The sequence below is a fragment of the Aedes albopictus genome, chromosome 1, assembly GCF_035046485.1.
Source record: "Aedes albopictus strain Foshan chromosome 1, AalbF5, whole genome shotgun sequence".
Taxonomy (NCBI): domain Eukaryota; kingdom Metazoa; phylum Arthropoda; class Insecta; order Diptera; family Culicidae; genus Aedes; species Aedes albopictus.
The window spans coordinates 178,805,018-178,822,284 of NC_085136.1; the positions used below are offsets into that span (position 1 = coordinate 178,805,018).

The 17,267-nt window shown below is 40.0% G+C and overlaps 1 protein-coding gene across 1 annotated transcript in view; it reads left to right on the forward strand.

Moving 5' to 3' along the window:
- The first annotated feature begins 221 nt into the window (after positions 1-221).
- The window catches only part of LOC109416314 (scoloptoxin SSD20), a 295,456-nt gene continuing 278,410 nt past the window's right edge, over positions 222-17,267 (forward strand). The window contains exons 1-3 of the mRNA XM_062845904.1: positions 222-449; positions 513-759; positions 882-1,026. Of these exons, the coding sequence (XP_062701888.1) occupies positions 253-449; positions 513-759; positions 882-1,026 (589 nt within the window). The 5' untranslated portion in view covers positions 222-252. The remainder of the gene's footprint in view (positions 450-512; positions 760-881; positions 1,027-17,267) is intronic.

The window sequence follows — 17,267 nt, forward strand, 5'->3', positions numbered from 1 at the left end:
CCGCATTTCAAAAGTAGCCCCACACGACAGTATATTGCATTGTATGTATAAAAACATGGATCCTGAAATCCGAACAAAGGACCGTATGGCAAGCACATTTTGGCCCCTTTTCAGCAAACGATGTTTACAACAAAGCCTGTCAATGGCCTGATAATGCAAATGAAACCTTTGGCTCCGCACTCCCTTTTAAATGTTGATTTGGTTAGCCATCTGCGAGCGAGTGATTATAAAAAATGTTCTTTTTTCAGACAAATGTATGTCGACGAAGAATCAGGTACCTTCCGTAAGCCAGGAAGTGTAATTAAACCTCATAAACTGTGTAAAACGCTTCAATACATAGCTGAAAATGGAGGTGACGCGTTGTATAATGGTGAACTCTTGGACCAGTTTGCAGAAGATTTAAAAGATATGGGAAGCATTATAACGAAAAATGATCTAGAAAAATATGAGTAAATGATGATTATAAATAATTAATCAAACTCTTTATATACAGCTTGATCTAATTGTTTCAGAGTTCGATGGAATTATTCCATACCGGTAGATATTAATGGTGATATAATGTACGTCGTTCCACCACCAGCAAGTGGGATACTACTTAGTTTTATTATAAATATATTGAAAAATTACAACTTCAAACCGGAGGATCTATCATCAGTTAACTCAACCATTTTAACATACCATCGTATAGTTGAAGCATTCAAACATGCTTACGGAAGACGCACTCAGATAGGAGATCCAAAATTTGTTAATATAGAAAATGTGAGTATCATTATTTTTATATAGATGTGGATCGCGACGTAATATTTATAAAGATAAAAAAAACATTTGCAGCAATCAGCCTTAAATAACTCAATTATAATCATTTATTTATCTGCTTCCAGCTTGTTGAACAAATGACGTCACCAAACTATGGGAAAGAAATTAGAGAAAGTATAGATGACTATAATACAAAACATAATCCCCATGACTATGGGGGGCATTTTTTCATAAAAGACAGTCATGGAACAGCCCATATATCGTTAATAGGTTTGTATAAGTGTTGTGATAAGAAAACAATCAAGTATCAAATTTGTGCTGTCAGTATAGATTTTGCCATTTTTCAAACAAACATTTCAAATTTCATCTCAAATATTAATATTGATAATTGAAATAGGTAACTTCTGTTCTGTAAACATCCTCCGTAACGATTGTACGACATTTCCCCGAAAACCAGTTCCCCGAATGAAGTTTCCCCGAAAGTTATTTCCCCGAAAAACGGTTTTCCGAACGAACAGTTTCCCCGAATGTACCGTTTCAGCGAAATATTTATAATACTCTTTTTAGAACTGGTTTCTAATAATTGTCTTGATTTATTCCATTGTCTGAACTAGTCATTGAAACGAAGTAGCGGAAAGTTATCCTGAGTACAAAGTGTGCTGATGTGTAGTGTTTAAGAAGATATCAAGATCATGGAAACTTTCACATCTCATTGATATTGTGCATTCACTATTACCATGAATTCTTCGAGTTCTAATGTTCTTCATGATGCTTCAATGAGGTTTGCTTTTTTTTTAAATATGGGTCGTTCTTTTCTGTTGTACTGATTGAAAATGACATGGCACTCAATTAAGAACACGCTCATCATATTTTCCCTTCTTTTATTCGTAGGCTGTTCTTTCTATTTGTTTTTGAATTTTCAATCGATGAAAACGCCCTTTAAACACATAATACCTTTAAAACGAGTCATCGTGATTGTAGTAGTAATCTGCTTAATTTCATTGTAATTGCAAAACACATGATCCAGATGACTTCAACTTTAAGTCTTGAAGTATTCTTGCTAGCGAAGGAAGTCTATGAGCACAATTTTAATGTGTATTAACAGGCTTTAAAACAAAAGTCAATGTAATGTAATTTGTTTGACATACAGATTTGAAGCTAAGCACTCTTCAGTTTTTCTTTGTAAATCAATGGATCAATCGTGACCGAAGTAGCATTAAGAATTGCCATTTCTACAGAACATACTAGTAGTTAGACCGCAGTCAAATTACTAATGATTGATTGAGCTGTTCAACTTGAAAGAACAGCCTATGTTTGAAAGAAGGAAGATTTTATTAAATGAAAAGTTATCAATCTAGCCAAAAAGATGCTGCTGGATCTTTAGGCAGAAGTATGTCAGGCCGAAGTACGTTGCGTTAGGCTGCAATCATTAGGCCGAAAGTAGCATTACGCCGGACGAGCATCATTACGATTAAGTTTAAAGCTAAGAAAAAAACCCAGTTTGATCATATATAACCCAATACTCAAAAGAATTGACGACTTCTTAAAGAAGGGTAATCTGTCATGGGACAGTCAGTGGTTTGATAAATTACTACCGTCAATAAGCTATGCAATATTACAACTAAAAACAACTGCGTGTTATAAAAAGAGGCTAAATTTTCAGATGGGATGTTGGCAGAGTGATCACTTTCCAAGTAACATTGTTAAGTTAAATACACTAAAAGAGGTTCTTAGAACCATAATAATACCAAAATAATAGATAGAAAGATTTATGGCGGTTTTCAAAACCTCTACAAGACTAGTTGCCTATCAACATGTTACTGGGTTTGATCATCAGTTCTTCAGTAACAATATAACATCAACATCGTGAAATAATCTATGTGAGAAAAGGGAAAAGGATAAAAGAATATTGTAAAATCATGGAAGCATATCCCAGTATCCATAGAATTCCTTAGATTCGAGGAATGTAAAACACTCCAGGGACTCCAACATCTTCTAGGCCTTTGAAAACAAATTTTAACATCGTTTATGAAGAAAAATAAGAAGACGGACTACCGGTCTGACGTACTTTGTCTAAGCGTACTTCGTCCTATAGACCGGATGCCCCTAGTTGTGCATTGGGTCAATGTTAAATGGCATATGCAATAATCTTTTCGGGGAAACGGTACATTCGGGGAAACGGTATATTCGGGGAAACATTTTTCGGGGAAATGGTACATTCGGGGAAACTTCATTCAGGGAACTGGTTTTCGGGGAAATGTGGTACAATCCTCCATAACTCACCGTCTATAACCATTGATTAAAAAAATCTCGAGCTTAGTATCATACGGAATGGTCAATTTCTCTTCATCGACATTCATTTTGGATTATTCCGGAAACACGATAAAAGTTCCGATAATCTCTTGGTGTAGTTCGGTGAAGGGTAACCAGGACTAGCATCTAGAACAACAGAAACAATCGAAAACAATTCTTGGGCGAAAATACGGGCGTATTTACAACGATCGATTTCGCTTCATCGATTTTCTCTTCGAATTATTCCGGGAAATACGGCCAATTTTCGAATGGACCTGTGTTCCAATGGAGGACGACTAGGAGATCTGAAACAACAACAATAACCGATAATGATTTGCCGGCCAAATTATTATGGCAACCATTAGCTGAAGTCTCCCACTTCAACATCGCTTCCACGAACTCAAATATGGATTCCCGCACGCAACCCCGAAGTTGAGTCAAACAAACTCATATTTGGGTACTTTGTTTTCTCCGTGTATGATACTAAGCGCCAAACATAGCGAGGTTTTGTTATGAGCCTCTGTACGAATTTGCCCTGTCCTGCTCACTCCCACAGAAAATTTGAAAACAGCGCGCACAGTAAAAGTCACATTTGACTTTTACTGTGCACGCTGTTTTCAAATTTTCTGTGGGAGTGAGCAGTACACCAGATTCGTGCAGAGGCTCATACTCCAAGTTCCATCCTCCACGAATATTGTACTATTTTTTTTTGTACGATTAGTTATCTTTCCAAGCTATCCTCTAGGAATATACTCAGATTGTATATATTCAGGAGTGTAAGCAGAAATCAGTGAATTATTTTTTTAGTACGATTAGTTATCCTCCAAGCAATGTACCAGGTAGGTAAACATTTAGGGGTATTACGTGGATTTGGACGATTCGGAAGATCAATCAATGTATTTTTTGCAATACTACAATTTCAATACAGATTAATTTGTGATATATACTGTCATTCTAAATACAAAATTCAAATAATGAGCCCGTTTCCTGAAAGCAAAAACTCATACCACGGATCTGTAACTCTAAGCTTCCAGCATGAAAAATCAACATTGTATTTAAAACATATTTGTCGTAATTTCGGGTCATATGGACCCTTCCCAAAACAAATTCAGGACATGACCATCATTCAGGATTCGTTTTTAGAGTCCTGCTGGTGAGTCCTGATGTCGGACACTTATGCCACGGATCTGCAACTCTGAGCTTTCGGGATTAAAAATCGACATTTTCTTTAGAAATTATATTTGTCATTAATTCGAGTCATATGGCTACTTCCCAAAACAAATTCAAGACATTACCATCATTCAGGATTCATCCTTAGAGTCCTTGTGGTGAGTTCTGATGCCGGAAACTGGTGCCACGGATTTGTAACTCCAAGCTTCCAGCATGAAAAACCATAATTTTGTATTAAAAACATATTTATCGTAATTTCGGGTCATATGGATCCTTCTCAAAACAAATTCAGGACATGACCATCATTCAGGATTCGTCCTAAGAGCCCTGCCGGTGAGTCCTGATGCCGGAAACTGATGTCACGGATCTGTAAGTCTGAGCTTCCGGGATCAAAAATCGACATTTTCTATAGAAATTATATTTGTCATAAATTCGACTCAGTTGACAAGCGCCCTTCGTTCGCGACAGACCTTCTTTTTCAACGCTCTTCTGCATCGCAGTATCTTCTTTCTGTTGCGAATAAATTTTGCATCCACGCAAGATGGCTTCGCACAGAAGAAATACTTTAGTCGTGGACTTCGGCGTATTACCGAAGCGACCCGGCTTACAACAAGTTGAAAAATTCCTTAAGGAATTCGTTAAAGTTTACATGGCCGATGTGAGAAACATTTAGCTGCACAACATCAAAAACTGCCTGTTCATTGAAATGAACGATGCAGGCGTAGCTCCCCGGCTACAGAAGCAGCACCATCTTCAGCACTATTTTACGCTCGAAGGAATCAGGTATTACATTCCCGTATACGTGGATGGTCCTACTACCACCGTCAGGATCCACGATTTTCCACCAAAAATGGACAACTATGTCATCTCCGGCCACATGCAGCAATACGGGCAAGTAATTTCCATTTGAAATGAAGTGTGCAAGCATTGTTTTTCTGGAACGGCGTGAGAATTGTTCGTATGCGGATGGACAAGCCGATACCATCGCATATTGTAGTGAACAGCCACAGCACATACCTACGTTAGCTGCGCAAACAAAAGCAACCAAACGACGACGGCTCGCGGTACAAAAAGCAACAAAAACTAGGGGTGGGTAATGTCTGAGACATAACCGCAATGTTGACGTAGGACAAAGGCTAGAATGAGGTTCCAACTTTTAAGAGCTGTTTGCAGTTCAGAAGGAATTTCCCAGCCTATCTTGATGCATGGGAAATTCCTTGCCTGAATCGCTCAAGAAACAGTTTTTTCTTCAATCGCAGTACGCAGTTGCGAAGTAATGACAGTTCAAATGGCAGTCACCGTGAAAAGTTTCTGCCAGGAATTGTCCAAGAAGTTTCTTGAGCGATTCCTTTCGAACACGAAACTGGGCTTTATATATTAAAACTAGCTGTACCCGGCAAACTTTGTCTTGCCTACTGCGTTTTTGACGTTTCAAGTTTCTAGCCAAGACCAAGCCCCCGGTCGAAATGTATTTCACTTAACGCATTCATAAGATGTTAATTAGTTAAACCTTCCGTAACTCGCGCGGTTGGCCATCACTTGCTGGTTGAGCATTATTTCATTTTGAAGATAAATGTTCAACCGTTGTTTGAAAGAATTTTCGTCGAAAGGATAAAATGAATATAATATTGAAAGGCGTTAAGCCATAGCTTCCCAAACACCATATTGCGATCGCAACAATCATTAAAATAACCAAAATTGCCGGTATGAAATGAACAGATAGCGCCACCGTAGCCATGTGTATTTGACACAACTCAACTGCTGTTAACGAAATTTTAGATAATTTTGATTGGAGTTATGAGTGAATATTATATTCTAGATTTGACAATAATTTGAATAATTTTCACTGGTCCTGAAAAGGACCTTTTAAATAACAGAATATTTCAGCAAAACAATTGAAAATTATCCACACTGAATGCTGGAAGCCATCGAAAACTGTCACCGCTTACTGCCGTAAATGAAATTCCTGGTTCTATCAGCTAAATAGCCGAGAGTCGTCGCAGGATTGGTGCGCAGCTGCGGAGGTGACATCCACTCCCTTTGACTGATCCAACGAAAATGACGGAAGAAAACAGAGGTCATTGCTTTTATTCCCCTTGATTAGCAGATTAGGCTCCTCCCATTTGGCTGGCTTTCCAGGTTATTTCGTTTGCATGACCCGCCCCAAGTGCTCCAGACGCATCAAGCAACTAATCAACCGAGAAATGGGCAAATTTCCATTGAAGGGAAAGAGTAACCAAAATATTGGATAATTTCGATCAGTTTAATTCGAAAAATGTTTAAACCTAATTTTAATTGAATAATGTTTCACGTAGTCCGGTCAAAGTAGTCCGGATAGAATAATGCGTTGTCAAATTCCGGGTGGGACCATTAGGCCATTAGTGACCGGCTTCATCATTATTGCTGGGCCACCAAGTGTTCAATCTTGCACTTTTTAGTTGCACCACACTTTTTCGATGGAATGAAATTATCTGATTCACAAACTCTTAAGAAATAATTTACGGTGGTCCTGAACAAGACCGTTTGATTAATTGACGATTTTAGGAACGAAATGGCATGAATTCACCATGTCACGCAATGCGTGTTGGTTTTCTCCGTGCTGAATGATAAACGCCACCGAAAACTGGACCGCCGCTTGCTGCCGTGGATTAGAATAATGACCAGTTTCACTATTGCTGGCAACGATGCTCTGTCTTTTGCTTTTTGGTTGCACTACATCTCGATCGATGTTGGAAATTATCTACTCAACTCTTGAGGAATCATTTTCGATGGTCCTGAAAAGGACCGGTTTGAATAATGGACGATTTTGATGCATTCACCATGCCATGCAATGCGTGTTGGTTTTCTCTGCGGAGTGTGGAGAATGCTGGACGCCGTAGAAAATTGGCCCACCGCTCCGCTGCCATGGATGCGATTCCAGGTGCTATCATCAGCACGATAGCCGAGAGTAGTCGCTGGGTTGTTGTGCTGCTGCCTTGCTGGAGGTGACATCCACCTCCAACCTCCTTGACTGATCCAACGAACATGACGAAGAAAAACAGAGAACACTGCTTTTATACCCCTAGATTAGCAGATGAAGCTCCTCCCATTTGGCTGGCTTTGCAGTTTATTCCGTTTGCATGACCCGTCCCACATGCTCCAGACACTTCAAACGGTTAATCAACCAAGAAATGAGAAAATTTTCATTGAACGGCTGAAGTAACCAAAATATTGGATGATTGCACCACACTTTTCTCGTTCGATGGAATGAAATTATCTTATTCACAACTCTTGAGGAATAATTTTGGTGGAACGTTTGATTAATTGACGATTTTAGGAAGGAAGTGGCATGAATTCACCATGTCACGCAATGCGTGTTGGTTTGAATGATCGATGCCATCTGTGACTGCCCCGCCGCTTGCTGCCATGGATGCGATTAATGACCGGTTTCACTCTTGCTGAGAAACGATGCCCTGTCCTTGCTTTGTACTACACCTTTCTCGATCGAGGGTGGATATTTATCCAATTAACTCTTGAGAATTATTTTCGATGGACCTGGAAAGGACCATTTGAATAATAGACGATTTTGATGAATTTACGATTGTACGACATTTCCCCGAAAACCAGTTCCCCGAATGAAGTTTTCCCGAAAGTTTTTCCCCGAATGTACCATTTCCTCGAAAAATGTTTCCCCGAATGTACCGTTTCCCCGAAAAGATTATTGCATGTATGCAATTTAACATTGACCCAATGCGCAACTATCCGGTCTTAGGACGAAGTACGTTAAGCCGAATGGGTTGCTAAGCTGAAGTTCATAGAATGGGTCAGTATTATCTTATTCTTTTCCCTTTTCCCACATAGATGATTTCTTGATGTTGATGTTATACTATTACTGAAGTACTGATAATTAATTGATCACTCTGCTAACATTCCATCTGAAAATTTCGGTTTTGTATAACTTGTTGACGGTAGTAATTAATTGAACCACTCATTGTTCCATGACAGATTTACCTTCTTTGAGAAGTCGGTTATTCTTTTGAGTGTTGGGTTTTATATATGATCAAATGGGCTTTTCATGGCTTTCAACTCAGCCGGACTGATGCCCGTTTGGCGTAAAGACACTTTTGGCCTAACGAGCTGCAGCCTAAAGTACTTCGGCCTAAAGATTCAGCACCCTTTTTTGCCTCGATTAATAACCTTTCATTTAATAAAATTCTCCTTTTCTCAAATATATGCTGTTTCAAGTTGAATTGCTCAATTAATCATCAATGATTTGACTGCTGCCATATTTGTTATTTTGTTTTTGTTTTTGTGACCAACTGTTTTAGTATCTGAAGGCGTTATAGTAGAAATTTTCATCAAAGATTCTCCCTTCTTTCATCATATACTGTTCTTTCGAAATATTGTCGACAGTCTAACTACTAATATGTTCTGTAGATATGTCAATGCTCAATGCGAAATGCTACTTCGGTCATGATTGATACATTGATTTACAATAAATCTGATGAATGCTTAGCTTAAGGCGAAACTGTAAGCATTCCCTCATTTTTTTGTTTTTGATTTTTTATTAAATAACGAAGCAATATTTTCAAAATCGGTTTTCGTACACATATAGAGTATGGACCAAGGTATCTCTGAATTTTTTTTGAGGTGGAAAATGTTTTCCATTTTTGCAGGAACCATTTTTTGGTGAAATTTTATTCAAAAATGGTTTCTGCAAAAACGAAAAACATTTTCCACCACAAAAAAAAATCCGAAGATACCTTGATCCCATCTACATGTACACGAAAACCAATTTGGAAAATATTGCTTCGTAATTTAATGAAAAATCAAAAACCAAAAAGTGAGGAAATGCTTCCAGTTTCGCCTTAAAATCTATTTGTCAAAGAAATTGAGTTCCATTGACTTTTCGTTTTCATCTTCTTCGTCTTCTTCTTTGTGGCTTCAACTTAGTGTTCTTTGAGCACTTCCACAGTTATTAATTGAAGTGATTTCTCTGCCTGCCATTGCATGATTGTGAGGCAAGTACAATGATACACTATGCCCAGGGAATCGAGAAAATTTTCCTGACCGGAACGGGAATCGAACCCGCCGTCTCCGGATTGGCGATCCATAGTCTTAATCATTAGGCTAACTGGAGACCCCACTTTTCGTTTTAAGGCCTGTTAATACACATTAAAGTTGTGCTCATAGACTTCCTTCGCAATTAAGAATGCTCTTAGACTTAAAGTATAAGTTATCTGGATCACGTGTTTTACTTTTGCATATTAATACCACAATCACGATGACTCGTTTTAAAGGTACAGGTCGGACTCAATTTATCCGTGTAAAAAGCTAAGCTCGTATAAAACTGAAATTTCAACATTTGTCAAGCTAACTTTGATTAGTATTCAGTAAAAAAAATCAGCTTTTTACATCATTCCAGAACCGGACTCCAGATAATCGAGTCCGACCTGTATTATGCGTTTAAAGAGCGTTTTCATCGATTGAATATTCAAAAATAAATAAAAAGAACAGCATATGAATAAAAGAAGGAAAAATTATAATAAGCGTGTTCTTAGTTGAGTGCCATCTCATTTTCAAATAGTACAACAGACAAGAACGACCCATATTTAAAAGAAGAGCAAACGTCATTGAAACACCATGAAGAACATTATATCTAGAAAAATTTATGATAAGAGGGAATGCACAATATCAATGAGGTGTGGAATTTCCATAATCTTGATATTTTTCTAAAGACTACACTTCGGCACACTTTGCACTCAGGCTTACTTTCCGCTATTTCGTCCCTTTAACTACCCAAGTAACCATTAACCCGTAAAAATGGCATGAAGTCGGCTCTATAGTCGAATGTAGAACCTGGCTAACAGAGCTAATTGGTTCTATATCCTCTTATAGAGCTGCTCAAAAGCCACTTTTGGCGAATAATTCGGCTGTTATACGGCCAACTTTGAAATATCGTACCAAGTCTCTGGAGCGAAAGTTGTCAAAAGTGAGACAAAGAAAAAAGAAAAAAAATGTTTATCTTCTGTTCTTTTCTAACTTCCTTCGCTTCCATTAAAGTTGCTTTTTTGCTACTTCATCCAGATTCTAGCCTCCGAGTTCCTGATCAAGTCCAAATCCGTTGCCTTTCTCATCTGCTCCACCATTGCACCATGGGAATGGTGTGATCAAACTAGTATTTAAACCATGAAAAACAAAATAGTTTGGGCATTTTGAGGGTTGAAAATGATATGGGAAGCTGGTGGTGACGAACACAGGAATTGATGCAGGAGAAGCAATGTTTATATAAATGGTCGGAAAACGTTTCACAAGAAGAGGGAAACGAGCTGGAGTTTGTCTTGATTGAAAAAAAAATGGAATAATCAAGATAACCAAATTCCATTATCTATTTAACAACACCATTCCGATAAACATGCCAACAACAAAAATAATCCCGTTTCGTCAATCCCGTCCGACATGGATATTTAAAATGTATTGATCATGACCGACTCGAGTCTGTTTTGGTCGAAATCTATTTTGATTGATATAAACGTCATGTGCTCCAAGCCCTGTGACAGCACTGACAAACTTCTTTACAGCTTGTAGGCTTTATATAGGCTTACAGGGCTTAATTTAGTTCTTACTGCTTATAGTGCCTATAAGCATTAGGAACGCTTATATAGAGCTACTTAGCACTGAAAAGCTGTTTAATGGCCGTTATAATGCTCAGAACAGTGCTTAGTGGTTACCTGGGTAGTTCAGACAATGGAATTAATCAAGAAATCAGTACTAAAAATACTATTATAAATATTTCGGGGAAACGGTCCAATCGGGGAAACGGTTCGTTCGGGGAATCGTTTTTCGGGGAAATAAATTTCGGGGAAACTGCATTCGGGGAACTGGTTTTCGGGAAAATGTCGTACAATCGAATTTACAATGCCACGCAATTCGTGTTGGATTTCTCCGCGCTCAACGCTAGACGCCATCGAAAACTGGCCCGCCGCTTGCTGCCGTGAATGAGATTCCTGGTGCTATACGATAACCGAGTGTCGTCGCTGAGTCGATGTGCTGCTGCCCATCTCGAGGTGTCACCTCGACGGTGGTCGAAATGGAACTGACGAACAGCTCTCGCATGATCGCATTCCTTCCTGCATCGTAGTTGCCCCCACGATGCGCACCAATCAGAGAGCGTTGGTAGACTGAACGAGAAAATTTGTCCGCTACCATTATTTATAGATTTGAGCGATTTCAATGTCTAACTTTAAAACAACTTTTCAACTATTTATCAATGATTTTTAGGTTCTCCGAATATTACAAATTGAACGTGGGAGTTTCTTGTCTCGGATAACGGGATTTGTTTATCATTTCGTTCAGTGGGAAAGATATTGTGAGCGTTTAAAATCTTTCACTCAAACGTAACGCTCTTGGTTTCATAAATTTTGAAATGACACCGGGTATAGAAAACAGAGACGTAGTCCTACGTCAAAAAGTACACCATCCAGCTGGCCTCATGAGCGCGATATCGAACACGACAACAAATCACCGGCGGCTCAAATTGATGATGACCACAGCGAAGATGAGAATGACAACAACGACAATCACGAATGGAGTAACGAGAACTATTTTTTTTTCCTCCCTCTCTCTCTTCTTGGCGTAACGTCCTCATTGGGACAAAGCCTGCTTCTCAGCATAGTGTTCTATGAGCACTTCCACCCCAAGTAACCATTAAGCCGTAAAAATGGCATTACGTCGGCTCTATAGTCGAATGTAGAACCGGGCTAACAGAGCTAATTGGTTCTAAATCCTCTTATAGAGCTGCTCAAAAGCCACCACTGGCGAATTATTTGGCTGATATACGGCCAACTTTAAAATATCGTACTAAGTCTCTGGAGCGAAAGTTGTCAAAAGTGAGACAAAGAAAAAAGAAAAACAATATTTTGTTTATCTCCTGTTCTTTTCTAACTTCCTTCGCTTCCATTCAAGTTGTTTTTTTGCTACTTCATCCAGATTCTAGCTGTTGTCCTCCGGGTTCCTGATCAAGTTCAAGTCCGTTGTCTTTCTCATCTGCTCCACCAATGCACCATGGGAATGAAGTGATCAAACTAGTATTTAAACCATGAAAAACAACCTCGAAGGTTGAAAATGATAAGGGATGAGGATGATTCAGTGGTTAGCTTGGTGGTGACGAACGCAGGAATTGATGCAGGAGAAGCAATGTTTATATAAATGTTCGGGAAACGTTTCAGAAGAAGGGGGAAACGAGCTGGAGTTTGTCTTGATTGAAAAAAAAAATGGAATAATCAAGATTACCAGATTCCATTATCTATTCAACAACGCCATTCCGATAAACATCCCAACAACAAAAATAATCCCGTTACACCAAACCCGTCCGACATGGATGTTTAAAATGTATTGATCATTTTTTATTTATTTATTTACAGTCTTCGATTATGGAATCGTACAGACTAAAACTTAATTACTAATTCTGGTCTTAAACACATTTTTGGACAAATTAAAATCATACAAATGATACACTACATTAAAGGACTGACAGCACACATCGAGCGGGTTATGCTGGCCGTATAGCGTGCGATTTGTCCCGCGCCTGAAGAAAACAATACGCCGCGTTCTTCTCACTGGAGCATTGATGCGAAGTCTTGCTAGGAGCTCGGCACAGTCAATGTTGTTCTCTAGCAGGTCGAAAACAAAGAGTCTCTGTAGATACGTTCTCCTTGTTGCCAACGTCGGGAGGTTGATTAGTGCACATCGATTTTCGTATGGCGGAAGGTTCATCCTGTCTCTCCACGGTAGTCTTCGAAGTGCAAATCTGACAAACGCCTTCTGGACACGTTCAATCCGATTAATGTGTGTAGCATGATATGGACACCAAACAATTACGCTGTATTCCAAAATGCTGCGAATCAGGCTGACGTATATGGCTTTCAGGCAGTAAACATCGTTGAAATCCCGAGTGTTTCGCTTTACTAGACCGAGGATTGCGTATGCCTTGGCTACTACCAAGGATATGTGCTCCGTAAATCGCAGCTTAGTGTCCAGAGTAATACCAAGATCTTTGACGCTCGATACTCTTTCCAGCGCCCAGTTCCGCAACGTGTACGAGAAGACTATAGGAGAGAAAAGTCGAGTAAAGGTGATAACGCTGCATTTTTGCACATTCACCTCCATCCCATTTCTGTGACACCAGTCCACCACTTGTTCGACGTCCGCTTGCAGTGCGCAGCAATCCAGTGCTGATGACACTACTCGAAAGATTTTGAGATCGTCCGCATACATACTTTTGAATGATTTCAGCTCACCACAAAGATCGTTCACGAAGAGTATGAAGAGCAGAGGACCGAGATGACTGCCTTGAGGCACACCGGACGTGATGTGAAAATATTCGGATTTAATAGCCCCCAATCTAACAGAAGCACGACGATTCTGCAGGTAAGAAGCAATCCAACCAGTCAACCAATCAGGAAATCCCATTCGTCTCAACTTCTCAACCGCTAGTAGGTGTGGTACTCGGTCGAACGCTTTCGAGAAATCAATATACACTGCATCGATCTGTTTACGTTTTTCTATGAGGTTTGTTAGCATGGTCACATACGTCATAAGATTTGTGGTCGTTGATCGTTTTTTGACGAAGCCATGCTGGTCCACGTCGATGATATTCTTTACCGCTGGGTAGACAAAATCCAACACCATGCTCTCGAAAACCTTCGGCAGGCAGTTTAGAATCGAAATCCCTCTATAGTTTCGGACGTCATGAACATTTCCGGATTTGTTGATGGGTGTTATCAACGCCTCTTTCCACCGTGACGGAAACGTGCTTTCCCGGAGTGAACGATTAAATAGCTGAGCGACCGGAGCAGCTAACGAAGAAGAACACTCTTTGATGAACAACGGAGGCAATCCGTCTGAACCAGGACCCTTGCAGCTGTCGATACCACGTAATTTGATGCGGACGTCTTGTTGATCGAAGGCAGTTATCGGCAAGTTGAGATCGAAACTCTGCAGTCTATTAAGGTACGACTCATCCAAAGGTGGTGAGTTATTACTTAACACACTTTGGAAGAACGACGCAAAAAGACTTGCAGATTCCAACGGCGAGGTTGATGAATCTCCAAGATAGTTGACGGTTTGAGGAATTCCACTGGAAGCAGTACGATTCCGAAGATAACTCCAGAACTGTTTCGGGTTGTCCTTCATGTTGCCCTCGATGCGATAAATGTACGATTGAAAGCGTGATACGTTCAGAGAACTAAATTGGCATTCTAATTCGCGTACCACAGCTTTGCTCTCGTCACTTCTCGATCGAAAAAATCGTCTCCGTGCCTTTCGTAGCCGGTTCCAAAGATTTCGCAGCTCTCCGTTCCACCAGGGTTGTCTACTTCCGCTTTTTCGTGATTGCACTTTCAAAGGGACGTGTTGTCGAAGAATAGAATCCAATTCACTATAGAATTTGTCCACAGCTTCGTCCAAATTGTCCAGATTCAAATTCTCACGCCAGTTGACTTGTGAAATTGCAACATTCAGCTCATCAAAATCGCAATTAGTGAAATCGTAAACCACAGTTGAAATATCGTTGTCGAAAGTGGCTTGTAGGTCTTCAATGATCATAACAAAAGGCTTATGATGAGGGTCAACTCTCATCAGTGGTATAGGAGGTTCAACTAATTCACAAGCGGTGGCATTATTCACGAACGCCAAGTCGAGCAGTCTTCCGTTGTCGTTTGAAAGACAGTTTACTTGTTGTAATCCTGCAGCGATGACATTTTCCACCAACGATAATTCCTGTTCGGAGGATGCATTCACTGGGATAAAACTACTGACGTCATCATCGAGGTGCCAGTTGAGGAAAGGCAAATTGTAGTCACCCAGAACTACAACCCTGTCGCGAGCACCTATCTGGCTATACAGATCATTGATACACGTAGCATGCTGTTCATATAGTTCGAGCTCAGTGTTGGGAGGGAGATAAATTGCACAAACTACGAGAGACACATCTTCAACAGTTGCGCGTATGGCTACCTGCTCTAGACGGTCAGCCCCAACGAAGTCGATAACATTACTCGTAATATTCTTTTTGATACCAATCAAAACACCACCACCACGGAGGCGCTCGCTGGTAAGCACACTTCGATCACGACGATAGATCACATACTCATCGGTCAGCTCGGAATCCAATACATTCTCATTAAGCCAAGTTTCTGTGAGCACTACGACGTCGTAATCGCAGACAGACAAGGCGGCGAAGAGTTCGTTCGTTTTCGTTCTCAATCCTCTTACGTTTTGGTAGTATACCGTGATCGAAGAAAAATGTATTGATCATGACCAACTCGAGTCTGTTTTGGTCGAAATCTATTTTGATTGATATAAACGTCATGTGCTCCAAGCCCTGTGACAGCACTGACTAACTTCTTTACAGCTTGTAGGCTTTATATAGGCTTACAGGGCTTTTTTTAGTTCTTACTGGTTATAGTGCCCATAAGCATTAGGAATGCTTATATAAAGCTATTTAGCACTGAAAAGCTGTTTAATGGCTGTTATAATGCTCAGAACAGTGCTTAGTGTTTACCTGGGACAGTTATTAACTGAGAGCTTTCTCTGCCAATGGCCATTTTGCATGCGTATATCGTGTGGCAGGCACGAAGATACTCTATGCCCAAGGAAGTCAAGGAAATTTCCTTTGCGAAAAGATCCTGGACCGACCGGGAATCGAACCCGTCACCCTCAGCATGGTCATGCTGAATACCCATGCGTTTACCGCCTCGGCTAGATGGGCCTCCCCTGTTGGGGAAATTAAGCCACTGCGTCCAATAGGCTGAACTTTTGTGGCATAACGAGAACTATACAACGACAGAAAATACTGATGATACAGCGAAGCGGTGGTTGTCAACCGAGTCAACTGGAACAAAGGAAGAAAATGCAGCAAAGCGATCACGCAATCCGGGCACCCAGAAAACCGATTCATAGTGTAAAATGATCACAAGATCGAAGAAAAAAAGTGACATTGTATTAAAACCAAAATAAAAGTGAGAAAAATAATACGGCACGAATGCACCTTTTGGTGTAAAGTGTCGCTAATTAAAGAAAAAAAAAAAAAAAATATTCGGCTCATATGGCTCCTTCCCAAAATACAAATTCAGGACAAGACCATCATACAGGATTCATCCCTAGAGTCCTGCCGGTGAGTCCTGATTTCGGAAACTTATGCCACGGATTTGTAACTCCGAGCTTCCGGGATCAAAAACCGTCATTTTCTTTAGAAATTATATTAGTCATTAATTCGAGTAATGTGGCTCCTTCTCAAAATAAATTTAGGACACAACCAGCATTCTGGGTTCGTCCTTAGAGTCCTTCTGGTGAGTCCTGATGCCGGAAAGTGGTGCCACGGATCTGTAACTCTGAGCTTCCAGGATCAAAAATCGACATTTTCTGTAGAAATAATATTTGTCGTTAATTCGTGTCCCGGAAGCTCAGAGTTACAGATCCGCGGCATCAGTTTCCGACATCAGGACTCACCAGCAGGACTCCAAGGACGAATCCCGTATGATGGTCATGACCTGAATTTGTTTTGGGGACGAGCCATATGACCTGAAATAACGACAAGTATTTATGATATCTAAAGAAAATGTCGAATTTCGATCCTGGCAGCTCAGAGTTACATATCCGTGGCGTAAGTTTTCGGCATCAGGATTCACCAGCAGGACTCAAAGGGTGAATCCTGAATGATGGTCATGTCCTGAATTTATTTCGGGAACGAGCCATATGACCTGAAATAACGACAAGTATAATTTCCATAGAAAATGTCGAATTTGGATTCTGGAAGCTCAGAGTTACAGATCCGTGGTGTAAGACTCTAAGGACGAATCCTGAATGATGGTCTTGAATTTGTTTTGGGAACGAGTCACATGACCTGGAATAACGACAAGTATGATGACAAGCTCAGAGTTACAGATCCGTGGCAACAGTTTTCGCGTTCAGGAAATGAGCTCATTATTTGAATTTTGTATTTGTTATTACTGTATTGAAATTGTAGTATTGCAAAAAATAAGCATTGATTGATATTCCGGATCGTTCAA